The sequence below is a fragment of the Maylandia zebra genome, linkage group LG1 (genome assembly GCF_041146795.1).
Source record: "Maylandia zebra isolate NMK-2024a linkage group LG1, Mzebra_GT3a, whole genome shotgun sequence".
NCBI classification, from domain to species: Eukaryota; Metazoa; Chordata; class Actinopteri; order Cichliformes; family Cichlidae; genus Maylandia; species Maylandia zebra.
This window is the reverse complement of record NC_135167.1, coordinates 25,719,578-25,735,315: the sequence shown is the minus strand read 5'-3', so window position 1 is coordinate 25,735,315 and position 15,738 is coordinate 25,719,578. Positions and strand designations below refer to the sequence as shown.

General features: G+C 37.9%; 1 protein-coding gene across 3 annotated transcripts in view; it reads left to right on the top strand.

Annotated features, from left to right (window-relative positions):
* LOC101487988 (protein diaphanous homolog 3) overlaps window positions 1-15,738 on the top strand; it is a 162,469-nt gene that overhangs the window by 31,766 nt on the left and 114,965 nt on the right. For all 3 annotated transcript variants that reach the window (XM_076883864.1, XM_076883861.1, XM_076883869.1), the window contains 5 exons: window positions 2,264-2,382; window positions 2,490-2,554; window positions 2,935-3,039; window positions 4,403-4,720; window positions 6,193-6,307. In XM_076883864.1, coding sequence (XP_076739979.1) covers window positions 2,264-2,382; window positions 2,490-2,554; window positions 2,935-3,039; window positions 4,403-4,720; window positions 6,193-6,307 — 722 coding nt within the window. The remainder of the gene's footprint in view (window positions 1-2,263; window positions 2,383-2,489; window positions 2,555-2,934; window positions 3,040-4,402; window positions 4,721-6,192; window positions 6,308-15,738) is intronic.

The following is a 15,738-nucleotide window of genomic DNA, read 5'->3' as shown; positions in this document are numbered from 1 at the left end:
ATTCATCTTATAATTTAACATCAGTATTGTGAGGACTGTTTAAAAATAGTAGCTTAATGGAATGAACATATTTCTCCCTGTAGTTTAGTGATTAAGGCTCCATTAGCTTATAGTATTTCTGTTAAATATGTGTACTGGGTTTGCTTAAGAAATTTGTCTTGCATTGTTGATTGTCCTTAGTGGCAGATTAGGCATTGTCTGAATGTGGTCCCTCTGATGAACTGCACTGGTTTTAGTTATTGGAATTCTTTTTGTTAATGTTTTTGATTCAGTGATTCCATTGTGTAGCTAATGTTTCGAATCATATGCATGGTATTATGAGATGCAGTCTCTGCATTGTTTTAGGAAGAGGTGGAAACCAATATCCCTGATTAATCACTGTTTGTAAGTATCAAAGTATTAGTTAATGATTTGGTGTGGAAGGGATTAGGACTCTCAGCGGGATCATTGTAAGATAATGAACAGATCAAACATTCACTTTATCTTTAACTCACAATAGCACTGTGCCTCCCAGCGTTGCATGTCATCTGTTGTTATTATATTATTTCCTTCTGCTTATTGAGGCTTGGCCCTGGTTATTTTGTGATCAGTGTGTCCAGCAGAGCCATATGAAACAGTTTAAATGCAATTACTCAGCTTTTGCTGATATTATCATCAAAACAGTGCTTTTATTAAGGCGCTAGGTTTGAAGGAACCCAAAGGGTCTTGTAACAGGGACCTGTGTAACATTAGCATCTACCTCACTTTAGTAATTTACTGTCTCCACAATCAACACAGTTGATTCCCTGTCCTACAGAAAGCTTAAATATTGCTTCAGTGAATACCAAATTTGTGGTATATATGGACACATGTATGTAAGCAAACACATTACCACCCTCCTAAAAGCAAAGTGAGGGGCAGAACTTTAAATAAATAAAATTGTGATAAATTTTCTTTCCTTACAGTACTTCCATTTCCTGTTGGCATAGGTTTTCAATATTTGATATAGTGCGAGACATCTGATACACCACTATTAGTTTAATTATTAAATAAAAATCAAAAGAGGCCAAACTGGGAATTATGTAGTTATTCTCTGCATTAAGGTATCTGTGTGCATATTTTTTCCCCCTCAAAGTTGAAAAATGTATAATTTCCATTAATTAGTGTTAATTGCAGTAATTATATGCTTGTGCATGTAAAGTGTACCATGTTGTGATTTTTTTTTTTCTTGTGAGTTGTTTTCAAATTTTACCTATTACTTGAAAAACAACAAGAAAAAACAACTCAGTAATATGCTAATTAGTTTAGAGCTGTCTGTTAGTATATTAAACTATCTCTGATATAATACAGTAACTGTAAAAGATTTCGGGCACATTTCCCGTATCTTTTTGCTAGCCATGTTCTTCCTGCATACACTAAACAGATTAAAACTAACAAATACAATTAGGTGTTTTTGCAGTCCCAGGCCTTATTTAAAGTACAACAGTAAGCGGAAAGCATTAGGCCTTGAGCACAGAGTGTCTTTGCTCACTGTTTCTTGTGTGTAGCAATGCAGTGCATAAAATTTCAGTATTAAATAGAGATTATATTTTGTGTTAATAAATTGTAATCAATTTCCAACTAATAGCATCGCTAGCCTTAAAGCTTTGAACATCTGCGATAATCAAAAGAAGTCTTTGCCAGCAAATTGTTGTGTGAGTGGTGCAAAGTCACACAACATGAACATCTGACACCACAAGTTTGCAGAGGGAGATGGCAATTTTATTTAACTTGTCTGCTGTACTTTGAGTCATAAATGGTATAAATTGTATTGTATTATTCAGACCATTAAGCATGTCATGAATAAAAGATGAAACGGCATTTTTACAATAAGGAAAGTTGGAAAAGACTGAAGACAGAAACGATTTCCTGTAATATGATATCCTGCGTAATGTTTGTAGAACTGTATGCGAATACCTTGCAGCAACCTGATGTCATCTGCAGGTAACGTAGCGTAAACACAGTGGATAGCCATGCATAGTATTTGATGTCATTTAAATGCAGCTACCAGGAGTGACTTAAATTGTTAATTTTATTACAGCAGAGAAAAGCGAGTGTAAATTTTGTCACTAAGGTTTCTTTGCCATTATCAGGCCACCATTGTGAAGAGCATTTTGTTCTTAATGGTTTGCCTGGTTAAATAAAAGATTAAAATTGCTTGAAAGCCTGTGCCTGTGGCTCAAAGACAGTTGTATGTTTCTAACTATCTCTCTATACTTTTTGTCTCATTTATCTTCGCTCGCAGGCCACAGTACTTTAAGATCATTGAGGAATGTGTTTCTCAAATTGTGCTCCACCGTAGTGGCACTGACCCAGATTTCAGTTACCGCAAGCGCCTCGATGTCGACTTTAGCCACCTATTAGGCAAGTTGCACAATTTTGATAGCTTTTTTTTTTTTTTTTTTTATAATTACTTTATTTTTTTCAGTAGAGCACTGATAATTTCTGACTAGTTGTTTTTTGTTTTTCAGAGGTGTGCGTGGATAAATCTCGAATAGATGAATATGAACAACAAGCTTCGGAACTGGCACAGAAGGCAAGTAATGACAAAAGGAAGCAAAAATATAGCATGCTGACATTTAAACTGTGTTGTATAAAATAAGGTACCAATGAAACACAAACTCTTCTAAAAATCTAAATATAATGAGGCCATAGGAATAACAACCATATAGGTTTTTGTAAACATCAGTTAGCAACCGTGACATCTTGCTGTGGAATAATGACCAGACTGACCTTAAAATACGCAAACTTCATTTTAAAGTGAGATATATTAAAACAATGTTTTATTGTAATGTAGCAGTGTAATTGTATCTGTTTCTACCATTAGCTGAAATCAGCTAATTTCAAGTTATATTCCAAGTCAGTATTATGTGTGCTTGGTTGAATAAACTGGATATTTGGTGCTCTTTTTTTCAGTTTGATGAGGAATTTCTAAGCAGACAGGAGGCACAAGCTCAGCTGGTCAAGTGTGAAGAAAAAATAGCTGAACTCCAAGCAGAGCTACAGGCCTTCAGGTCCCAGGTACTTTTGTACATTTGTTTTTATTCGAAACGGGATGTGAGATGTAAGAAAATGTTGGATTGGATTACTAATTAAAATCCCTTGAATATTGCATTGAAATGCAATTCAACTTTCTTTTCTTACTTTCCAATGGTGAGATGTTCTTGTTATTTAGGGTTGCGGCATAGGGGTGGGGGTTTTATTCACTGGAGCCTGCCGTTTGGTTTGACATAGAGGCTGCTCTACTGGCTAGCTGACACTAAGTCTAATAGGAATACTGACCAGTCCTCCATGTTGGCCATTTCTAATTCTCTGATCTCTATCCCATAAGAGGAAATTGTTCTAAAAGCAATTTATTCTGACAACCCCTTCAGCCCCCCCTTCCCATACCACAACACTCCAGAGAGTTACTCCTACACCCTGGCACTGCAAGATAACTACACACTCAGAGAGAGGAAAAGAACTTCCTTTTTTTTCCATGATAATTTTTCAATTTGAGTGAGCAAACACAGGATGAATACTCAAATACTGCCTTGGTTCAAATGGTGATGGTACATTTAACCGGTGCAGGTGCATGCATACATACTTTGTCTCTTTGTCTTTGACCATGCCTGTATCAGTCTCGCTCCCACCAAACAGACTTTCACTCGTGCTTGTTAATTCAGCAAAGGTGTTCTTCCCTGCAGACGCAGAATAAGAGCCCAGGGCTGACCTTTAGTCGGCGTCTTTAATCTAAAACTGGTGCATGGATCAATAAGCCATTTGCTCTATATGATACAATTTACAAAGCTATAGCATTTCTGTTTTTTTGTATTTTTGAAAAAACATCATTGTGTGTATGATCTTAACAGTATCTGGACCCTTTCTGAGCATTTGGCCTTTACTGAATGGTTGAAAGAGTACAGCTCTGGTATCCATAGGTATTAGGTAGAGGTAGAGGTATTACACAGGAAAGAATACAGAACATGGTGTATAAGCACATTTTGTTTTGCTTTTGGTCTCTCCAATAAGTCGTTTTTCTTTGTTTTCTTTGACATGTGAATTCACTGCCACGTGATATTTAAAAAATAAATAAATAAATGAAATACGAAGGCGTTCATTCTGCAGAAAATACATTTCAAGTTGGAAGCTAAGTGCAATAGCATGGAGCCCTAAACTATGAACTCTGGGACTGGCTGATTGAGATGTCGTATCATCAGCCTTGTTCAGCCTGTTTTGGAAATTTAATTGATGATGTTGTATTTCAAGTATAATTTTTTAAATTCCAGGCTACAGTTTACTGTTCAATTCAAAACTGCCTCAGTTCTGAGCTCTGTGCGTGCATGTGTGTGTGTGCGTTTATTTCTACTTCTATAGCTGAATTTTATTTTGCTTGAATTTTCAGTTTGGAGCTGTACCCGTGGGGCCGGCCAATGCTGGACAGGCATCATCTTCTTCAACAATCCCATCTGGGGTTCCAATTCCTGCTCCAGCATCTCTTGGGCCAGTCCCACCACCACCTCCCCCTCCGCCTCCGTTACCTGGTTGTCCTGCACCACCTCCACCACCTGGAATGCCTCCTCCATTTGGTGCTCCCCCACCACCCCCTCTTGGATTTGGGGGTGGTCTAGGCTCACCTACCCACCACACTCTGCCTTATGGCCTCAGGCCAAAGAAAGAATTCAAGCCTGAAACCTCCATGAAGCGCCTGAACTGGTCCAAGGTAAGACTCACAGATGTAACATACTACAGTTGGTACAATGCACCGTAGTGTATGTTACATTATAAAAAATGAAGTATTTCAAAAACTTTGAAAGAAGAAACTAAAATTTAGGCCACGTAGAGACCCTCTACTTCGTTCCTGATGTTTATTGGCAGCTCCTGCTAAGTACAGGTGTTTCTCTGAGAATTAAACAACAACTTTCTCACTTTGTGCCAAGACAGAAATAATTGAAAATAACAGATGATCAGATGCTATTGTCAGAGCAGCCTCTGTGGTACTAATACAGATGTTGTTATCCGCAAAGCAATATTAGTTCACACCACCAGCGATGTTAGTTTGTGGTTTGATTAATAATTTAATGTCAGATTTACAACAGTACAGATGTTCAGCAAATTAAACCAGATGTTTGAAATTTACAGAGAACATTCTTGTAGGACATGTGGAGAACCTGTCCTGCAGCTGTGGAAGACCCTTGCATATGGCTGTGTTTGGGACAAAGCTGTTGTAAAACTTTCTCATTAATAAGAGTTCAACTTCCAACTGTTGCCCACAAACAGCAGTCCTAATGCAGTGACACTCATTTATCACTTTCCTAATAGAGTGGCACTTAGTAAGGGTATCTTTGCTGAGGTCAGTGCCCTGTCTTGCAATTTTAAACAAGGTGATCCACATCTGCACCAGAGTTTCATGGTGTTAATTTGACCATTCTTCATTTCTTCATCATATAACAAGAACTTGAAAGGTTTGGCTTTGGTGGACATACAAAAATACAGCTGGCAATTTACACATGTAATAGATACAGGAGGAAGTCAGCTTTCCGTTAGTGTTGCATTTCATTGGACTCTGCTTAATCTAATATTCACAAGTGTTTTAGTAAGGTCCGGCATATTGAGTCACGCAACAGTGTTTGTATCTTGGCTCTAATTGCCTTTCAAAGCCAGTTGCTGACAGTGACAACGAGATCAGTTTAATATAACTACAAACATATGCAGTGAAAGATAGTTGATTCTTCAAAACATCAGCAGTGCTACCAGCGTTTGGTGATTAAAGGAAGTATTCACTTTGAAAATATTCTTTGATAGACTATGGATTCAATTTAAAGACTCCTCAATATATTTTTAAAATTAAGCTTGAGGTTTTACCAACTTCTATCTATTTATCTACCTGCTTGTCTGACTTTCTTTATTTTAGTCTGTATTGTAGGTTCTGCTGACTTTATGTTATTGTTCCAAGGAGGAAAACTATTTCATTGAGTAATGGGAATACTGCACTTTATATTAATCTGGAAAGTAATGCAAATACCTGGTGGTGTGCTTATTGTTATTTATTTATAACATTTGGTGTCAGTCTTCATGGGAAACTATATCTCGAGGCTTTAATATGACTAATAAATAATTAAGTAATCTTTATATTTCTCTGTCAAGCCCTAACTGGTTTATTAAAGATGTTAAATTATGGCTGTGTATTTTAAGATTCGTCCCCAAGAAATGTCAGAAGGCTGTTTTTGGGTGCGGGTTGATGAGGACCAGTATGCAAAGCCAGATCTGCTCAACAGAGTTGCTCTTACTTTTGGATCACAGAGAACAGGTAAGACCATCTACTTTTTAATGCACTTATTTAATTTCCATCTGTCAAGGTGGTGCATTGTATTCTGAGAAGGCTTGGTTATCCTTTACACTGTTATCGCTACGTGTTGGATACACTGTGTATGTTAACGCAGGTCAACAGCAAGCCAAACTCAATTTTCATGAGCCAGGAAACTGAGCGTCTTGCTCCTTTATTACGGTATTCTCGACGGCTTACAATCTTTTACAATTGTGGCTTGAATAACTCGATGAAAGTGCTGAGTGAAAAGCCATTGCTTTCGATGGTGTATATAAAGTAGGGCTGCACGATTAATCGTTAGAAAATTGCGATCTCGATTCATACTTATGTGCGATCTCATTTCCAAATGACAACGATTAAAAAAAAAAAAAAAACAAAAACAAAAAAAAACAACGACGACGATTGTACTGCATTTTGATCCGGGACGTAATCTGCATGAAAACAAGCGCTCTCTCTTCCTGCTCAATAAATGACAAGGGCGGAGCCTTATACCACGTGATACAGAAGCTGGCTGCTAAAATTAGCAGGGAAAAAACAACGGAGAGCACGTCAGGGATGAGGAGAAAGTGACTGGAGAAAATCCGTCCTGGTCAACCACCCAAACATCAATAACGGGAACCTTATACAGCGCTTCCCTATACCCGTCGAACTTCCGCAGGCACAAAGAAATTACGGAGGCTATTACTTATCACCTGACCAAAGATATGGCTCCCATCAACACTGTGCAAAACGAGGGATTTAGGAAAATGATCAACACCCTAGACAAACGCTACACAGTGCCGTCCTGCAACTATTTTTCTATTGTTGCACTACCTGCTCTATACACGCAGTGTCGAGCAACGGTGGAGACGGAATTTCAAGCAGTACAACATTTTGCGGCAACCACAAAACGTGAGACATTTATTGTTTTTATGTTTATTTATTGTTTTTATGTTCAGTTTCAACTGTTACGAAGTTGACGTGCAGTTAATAAGTGCAATAAATATTTATACTGGAAAAGAAAATTGTGAGAGAATCGTGATCTGAATTCTAAGCCAAAAATTCGTGATTCTCATTTTATGCAAAATCGTGCAGCCCTAATATAAAGATTCAGGCCACAGGAGATGAAGTTTAAACACAGCCAGGTTTTCTGTACCATGTATATTTTCTTCCCAACTGACTATAGCTTCTGCTTCCCACAATGCATTGCGAACACATATTACTCCTTCAAAATAAGATACAGAAAAACTAATGCTGATTGTATAGAATATATTTTTAATTAAATGACTCTTTTTTTTTTTTTTTTTTTTTTTAACATAAATTACCACAGTTGAAATATGACATTTTATCACTAAATTATTATGAACCATTTTTAATCTTTTACTTGGGACATCCTTCATAAACAGATGTTTTCACACAGTTAAGCATTTGTGTGTAATACATTATTTAACTTATTATTACATAATATTTCTTTGTTTTCTTTGACTTTTTTTTTTTTTTTTTTTTTTTAGAAATTTTCCGCACTCGTCCATTCAGTTCACTCATCTAGACAGTTGTGTACATTAGTTTGTGTTCAGCACTGCTTTAAACTTTCTACTTCACTTTTTCTTCAGCCTTCTTGTCTCAGCTGGATGGTAAAAGTAATAATTAATAATTGTCTTAATTAAGATACTTCAGCAGTATTACTCTGGGTTTATAAGCATCGTGCAATCAATGAACCTTAAAAGAAATGGTCTTTTTTTAGATACAGAATAATTTAGCTGAAAAGCAACAGAAACTATAAATGGTTAAACAACAAAAATTAATTAATAATTAGTCAGTGTTGGTCAAGTTACTTGAAAAAAATAATCGGTAACTAATTACTGATTACTTCCCCCAAAAAGTAATCCTGTTACTTTACTGATTACTTATTTTCAAAAGTAATTAATTACTTAGTTACTTAGTTACTTTTTAAAAACACGATTTACAACCTGAATAGGTGATAAAGCGATAGATCTTTCAGCCCAATTCTACTTTTTCTGCATAATCCATCATACAAAATGTAATCAAATGGAAAAGTCTCTTTTTTTTAACTTGTTTTATCAGTTTTAAGCTTTTAACTTTATGCATCAAGCAAAAATTAAATTATGTGTTCGGTATAAAAAGTTTTCTTCCAACGCACAAGGGACACTAATGTTTTTGTCACTCTTTATGGAACCAAACTCAAATTAAGGTCAGTACTTCCACGCTTTAAATGCTGCACGCTCATACTCTCTCCCGCACTCGATATATGATCCATTGTTGATCTGCAGACAGCTGTTGTCATGAACGTCACACTCGCTTACGTCACTGTCATGAGACATTCTCGCAAAAAAATCTCGGTTTTAGTAACGCAGTAACGCAGCGTTCCTACGGGAAAGTAACGGTAATCTAATTACCGTTTTTGCAATAGTAATCCCTTACTTTACTCGTTACTTGAAAAAAGTAAACAGATTACAGTAGCGTTACTGCCCATCTCTGTAATTAGTAAATATAAAATAAAAAGAAAATAGAGGGCTGACTATAGCCTGACCTCGGCCTGGTCATGAACAGCTTTATGCACCAGGTGGAGCCCACTATCTGAATCTTCGGCCACATTGGAACCCATTCATGGTCACTGGCGGGCTTTCTGGACACTCGTTGCCTAGGTAACCCTCTAATGTATTTACTACCATGTCTTATCGGGGATAGCTGTTGTTAGTTGCTTCAATCTCTTGCCTGGAAGTCGATTAAACTCTTGGGACATTATTTGTTGTTTTATGTCCTTTATTGCAAAATTGCTTCCATGGAGATTTAGACTAGGGCTGGGTATCGTCACTGATTTCTAGAATCGATTCAATTCCGATTCACAAGGTCCCGAATCGATTAATTCGATTCGATTCAAATCTGGGAAATTTTGACAGTCAGAAATATTATAATTCTGATCAGTACATTTACATATTTTTGTATCAATAAAAAGGAAGCTGACACACGCAAGACTTTATCACAGGTGTAAGCGTCACAGCAGATGCCTTTGTGTGAAAGTAGCTGAAGATAAAACACAGAAAAACATGAAGGTGATTTTCCTGTTCTGGGATTTTATAAAAATATTCTGCAGTACATCAAAAACGAAAGAAAACCATTAATCAACATATGAACATTACCTCTGAAGTTACAGCGGTTTTATTAGAGACACGGTTAAGTGTTTTGCATTTTGAATAATATTAAAAAGTTTAAATTTGTTCAGTATTGAACAGCAGAAATGAGGTTTTCTTTTCGGAAGAATGTAAAAGGGAAAAAAACAGCAGCCGACAGCACTGTAAACAACAGTAGATTTGTGCGTAACAAGCAAGCGAATAATGAAGAAAGGGAAACTGTTCTTGAAGTACAGAGAGAGAGAGAGAGAGAGAGAGAGCTGTGCATCGCGGTGGAAGCAAAACAGTAAAAGTCAGAGTGAATTCATGACGATGTTTATGTGAAGCGTTTGGATCTTCTTTTGCTGCTGGTTCGGTCAATACTGTTTGGAGAGAGATCAAACTAACAGCTTTAGAATCAGCGCATAAAGGGTGTGAACACAAAGCGCGGACCCGCCGACAGATCAGAATCAGCGAGCTGTCGGCTTTCAGCCCCGACTGTGAGAAAGGCGACATCTAACTGATTCTGATCCGCGGGTCGCGCTGTGTGTTTAAATCTATGTGCAAAATCCGTGTACCTGCTCTCATTTACTGTCTTAACTGTTTGGTTGTTCTTGAAATTTTGTGAGATGTCACCTGAGATTCTGGCATTTCGGGCAAAATAAATTTATATTAAAAAAATCGATTCAGGATTTTAATGAATCGATTTTACGTTATCCAAGCCAGAATCGATTTTAATCGATGAATCGATTATAAAAACCCACCCCTAATTTAGACCAACTGAAGCACCAGTGCTAACACATGAAAGCTGGATTCTGACTTAGGCAAATTCCCATAAATGGTAGCTTCAAGCCACTGACCCCTGAAACAGTTACATACTCCATACGTGTGAGTTGTCATACCAACTCACACGTATGGATCGTTTGTTTAGCCAGTCCTATCCCTGAGAAAGTACTTTAATGTGCTGGGGAAATATCAAAATAATATTATTATCACAGTATTACTGGTTTTATAGAAATGATTCTTTCCTCTATTTAAATAGACTGCTTGTGCAGTGACTTTTTTCTTTTTCTTTTTTTTTAAAAGTAGTAGTTTCAGTACTAACACTCCTTGTGGAATCAGACTGTTTTGTATTTTGGTGACTATTTTAGTGGTGATATTGCATAATAAAACACCATACTCTTACTGCCTAAGACATTAGTGTAGCTGGTTATATCTGGAATATTCATGTACAAGGTTGTTGGAATGATTAAAGCTTGAGTAGGAGGTAGGAAGAGATGTTTTCCCTCCCCGGTGTTTCATTTATTAGTCCCTTCACTGATGATTTATTCACGTCTTGTGTTTTCTTTCTTGTCTTGTCACTGCTTCAGCTAGCTTACGCCAATTTGAATTATTCATCCAGGTGTTATCTACCTGTCACAACTCTATGGCGTTCCTCTCAAGGCACAGTGCCCCCTTCTCCCTCCCTTACACACCAATGCAACCCTAGCTCCCTATAGTCAAAGTGTTGAATAATGGAGGCAGATCTAAAGGGCAAACAGGTAGACAGACAGTCAAACAGGTGTTCTTTGGGGATGGCAAAGGAGGGATGTTCACCTGAAGACATTGTACTTTCCTGTTAGGTTAATGACCTTACGTCTGCACATTTTCACAGAATTTTATTTTCCAGCTTTCATGAAATACATGCCTCATCTTATGGGCAGGCACGCAAAAGCGGTTCAGCTCTGTGCCGTTCCAACTGCTTGGTTTGTTACTGTTAACGGGTAATGCATTTTAGATTTGGTGAGAAAGAAACATTTGTCTTTCACATCATTTGAAAGGTTGTTCTCCTCATGGTTTTTTCCAGTCCCAGTGGAGGTTGTAGGAGCAGGATGACTGGTAGGTTGTGCAATCGGACCCAGCTGCTACCACTAGCGCGGGTCATCAAGTGAACTTACATGTGTACGTGCTTGTGGGTTTGTTTTCTTATTAACACAGCCGTGTAGCATCATGTTTCATCTCACTTAAGAGCAGCAGCATCTGGATCAGCATTAAACATTAAACGGGACACAATGTGAAACAGTATTCACTCAGTTTGCCTCATTAAATATGGATTCATATTTCTTGAAACTTTTTTTTTTTTTTTTTTTTTTTTTTTGATGTTTATTCCTCTAAGTAGTTTTCTAAGACAATTCCTGTCACCCACACTGTTGGGTCTGTGTTTCCTCAAGCCCCGCTAGTTTAGAGACTTATTCTTGTTAACGACAAAAACAAGACGAACAGCAAGGGAAGTTTTTGGTCAAAAACCAGCTCTTGGAGCTCGCGCTCCTAAACTGTCTCCAGCCCAAAATCCTTCAAAGAGCAGCTTCCCTCGCAGCTATTTATTGACAAACTGTTACAGTTCACACAATACACAACACAGCACCTCCTCGGTAAAAACCCCCTTGGCTACAAAGACAAGGCACTATGTGTGTGAACGTGTATGCATGTGCAAGAACGTGTGTGTGTGTGTGTGTGTGTGTCCTGCTGACCAAAAGGGTCATAAAAGCAGGAAGCAACGTCACAAGAAACAGATCTTTCAGATAGGATGTTTCTGCAATAAAATCTCCCCCAGCACAGAGTGGCTGGAGAGTAGGGATGGGTACCGGTATTTTTTTATTTATTGTTTATTTTGTAGTAGTTTATACTTGATTAACCAGAGAATGTCTGCTGAAAATACAGCTGTGATGGTCTTTTTCCCAGATTTTGTGTGTGTTAAGTCTGATTGTTGAATGTTGTCATTATGTTCTTAAATTTGTACAGTCTTGGTTCAAGCAGTAGGATCAAGACATTCCTTTGATCATGAGCACCTCTCCAGTAGGGATGGGTATCGTTTAGGTTTTATTCGATACCAGTACCAAACCGGTACTTTTGAAACTGTGCCGGTGCTTAAACAGTGCTCGAACCGGTGCTTAAAGAAAATATAACTATTTGCGACTGCTTTTTGTGTGCTCTCTGTGTTTATGAACAGTTGGTATAAAAAGCAAGAAACAGACAAATGCATATATGCTCTTTATTTTCGTAGATAAATTATGCAAATATGCTGACTTAATCAATAAAAATTAATGAAAAAATTCCAGCGAGGAACACAACTGAGGCAACATGTTACTTTAATGTTTGTAAGGTTATGCCTGTAGTGTAATGCAGTAATCATAAAGCAGAATTAAGCACAGGAGACAGCCTGGTGTGCATGGTAGATGGGTTCTTAATAACTCTTGTGCTTTCTTGTGGATGTTGATCTATCTTGAAAGCATTTTGAAGGCTCTATTCGTCTAGGTCTTCCCCCAAGGTAGAAGGTTTTTTTTTTTTCATTGTCTTAGTTCATATTTTGACTTTCATAACATTAACATTACATTCATCCTAGCTATAGTTTTCTATTTGGATTGTTAAACTTTATTTGATTATAGTGTCACTAGTGACTTAGCTTGTCAAGATCTGTTTTCTGTTTATTGACTCAGCCAAAATAACTCTTTATTAGTGGACTTGCAAAGAATAGTGCAGATACATTGATTTTTTGCCTGTAAAGTGCTCTTCAGAACATCAGAAAAATAATCCTGTTGAGCTTGAGGTATTTTTATATATATTTTTTAATCCGTAAAGTTTTATGATACTATAGCAGTGGACATTTGCACTAACTTGCAAAAGAGGGAGGGAAATTGTAATTGCCGGTTGGAAGACTTTCCTCTACATTAGTCCTTAAATTTCATGTTTTGTCAACCAAGTGGTTATTTTTGCTTTTGCTTTTTTAGAGGCTGTTTTCCAGTTAGAGCCATATATGTAATTTTGACAAATGCAAACTGAGGAGAACCAAACTATTCAGACAAGCCCAGAGCTGTCACTAGTAAAATCATTATCACCTTCTAGGATTTAATTACAGAGGGGGCTAAGTAAAACTGGACATAATTAACATGAGAAAATACCTACGTGTTGGTTTCAAACTACAATTCAAAACAGTTTTTAATTGGGCATTTTAGTATACTTTTAAATGTGTTGGTAATTTTGTGTATAATATAACAAAGTTGAATTTGTGGCAGCACCGTATCATTGAACCTATTTTTCGGATCGTAAGGCGCACTGGATTATAAGGAGCATTAAGTGAAACAAAACAGTCAGATAAGTCAAACTTTACTCAACTCATTCTTCTTGCTTCCTCCACTTCTGTACCTTTGATTCATTAATGTTGAATTCTCTCGCAGCTGCTCTATTCCCATGTTGTTGCAGTATATTAATGACTAACCTTGTATTGTGGATGGATTATCTCAGTTGTTCTCCTGTCTGAAGTTTGGTCCGTTTACAGCATCCTGCCATGCGATTGCGTTTGTTCTTAACCATTGGGAACCCTCACGTTAACTTCTATAGAGTGGAAAAAAAGTTAGCATTCATGCTCCAGCATGATTGTGTTTATGTTATACTAACTTAGCTGTGTCGCTAGCGGTCACACAGCATATCATTATATACCAGCTAGCCCAACTTCAGTAACCCTACAAAAATTTTCAGAAATCTCTCAGACAGAACATGATATATCATGTTGGGGTGGAAACTAGCAAGCTAACTTCCTGCTAACTTCTAACTCCGTTAAAGCCGTAGCTGTAATGCTCCGACAATCCATCAAAGTGGTGTGGCTTTGTAGCTTACCAAAGTTGTGCTAAAACATTTTTTGACAGATTTTTGAGCGTCGTGTATCACGTACAATTGGTTTGAGGTCAGTAAGCACAACCAGAATTCATACATAAGGCGCACTTAGGTTTTATTTCACTACAACAGACTGGTGTAGTGTCTGCATTATAGTAGATGCTGCACCAGTCTGTCAGTCTCCTGTGACACTCTCCCCTCACTTATGAACAAGATCCTGAGATACTAAAACACTTGGGGCAGCAGCTTATCCTTGCCTTGGAGTCTGTGCACCATCCTTTTCCAGCTGAGACTCATGGCCTCAGACTTGGAGATTCTAATTCTCATTCCTGAAGCGTCTTAATCAGCTGCAAACTGCACCAGTGCAAGCTGGAGGTCAGCGCCCAATGAAGCCAACAGAACCACATAATCTGCAAAAATCAGAGACTTCCTCCACATCTTGGCTGCACATATAAATTCTATAAATATTATGAACAGAATATTTGACAAAGCTTTGGTGGAGACCAGCACCCACTGAGAATTATTCTTGGCAATGTGAACCAAGCTCTTACTATCATTGCATAGCGACAGAAAATGACTGAAAGCAACTACAGCTAAATGCACACGAAATGTAGCTCTACAGTAGATGCAGTTTGCCACATGCTGTACTCATGGAATGGTGTTATGTGACCGGAGGAGCTAGCAGCTCCTACCTTCCAACACCTTGGGCAAGCAGATTTTTCAGCCAAGAGTTGGACAGTCACCTCCGCAGGTTCCTCACTCCCAGGATGGTCATTGCTTTTTGCGCTGGGGCTTGAAGTGTAGCAGAACTGGTTCTCCATTTTATGTGTGGGACATGACCCAGAGGTCTCAGGTAGACCCAGCATGGACGAGGTCTCCAATGATGATAGCTTCCAGTTTGGGATGTTCCCAGTCCAGATGATGAATGTAGATATGGGGTCATTATAGGGCTGGGCGATATGACCCAAAATTCATATCTCGATATTTTTTAGCTGGATGGCGATATAAGATGTATATCTCGATTTTTTTTTTTTTTTTTTTTTTTTTTTTTATAAAAGCCATAAGTTAAGAACAAAAAGAGAGTTCTTAGTCACACTGTGTCCCAGATGTCACACGGGCACTTTTATTTTTCATCATTTACATCAGTAAGCACAACCAGAATTCATACATATTGCGCACTGTCGATTTTTGAGAAAATGAAAGGATTTTAGGCCATGCAGCCCGTCGTTAGCACGGTTAGCTCGCTAACACGTTGACGCTGTCCAGCCCCACGCATGGTAACTCGCTAACGGAGATTTTCCGCTTTCATCTTGTCATTGCCTGCAGGTGAAGCTATGGGGGAGGCGGAGTTGTGTTCAGTGAAGGAGAGGCGAGGCAGAGTAACGTTGCGTAGAGACAAAAGTGGACGAAAGAGAGGCAAACCTGCGGCTCCACAAGTATAATTATAACGTAACATAGACTATATCGATATAAACGATATTGTCACATCTTATATCTCGTATGAAAATATATCGATATTTTTTAAAAAACTCGATATATCGCCCAGCCCTAGGTCTTTGTCCTTTAAAATGACAGATTAACCTTATTCCTGTTGCTACTCTGATACTTCAGTCCAGGATCCATGGCAAACAATCATTAACTACCCTACCTGCA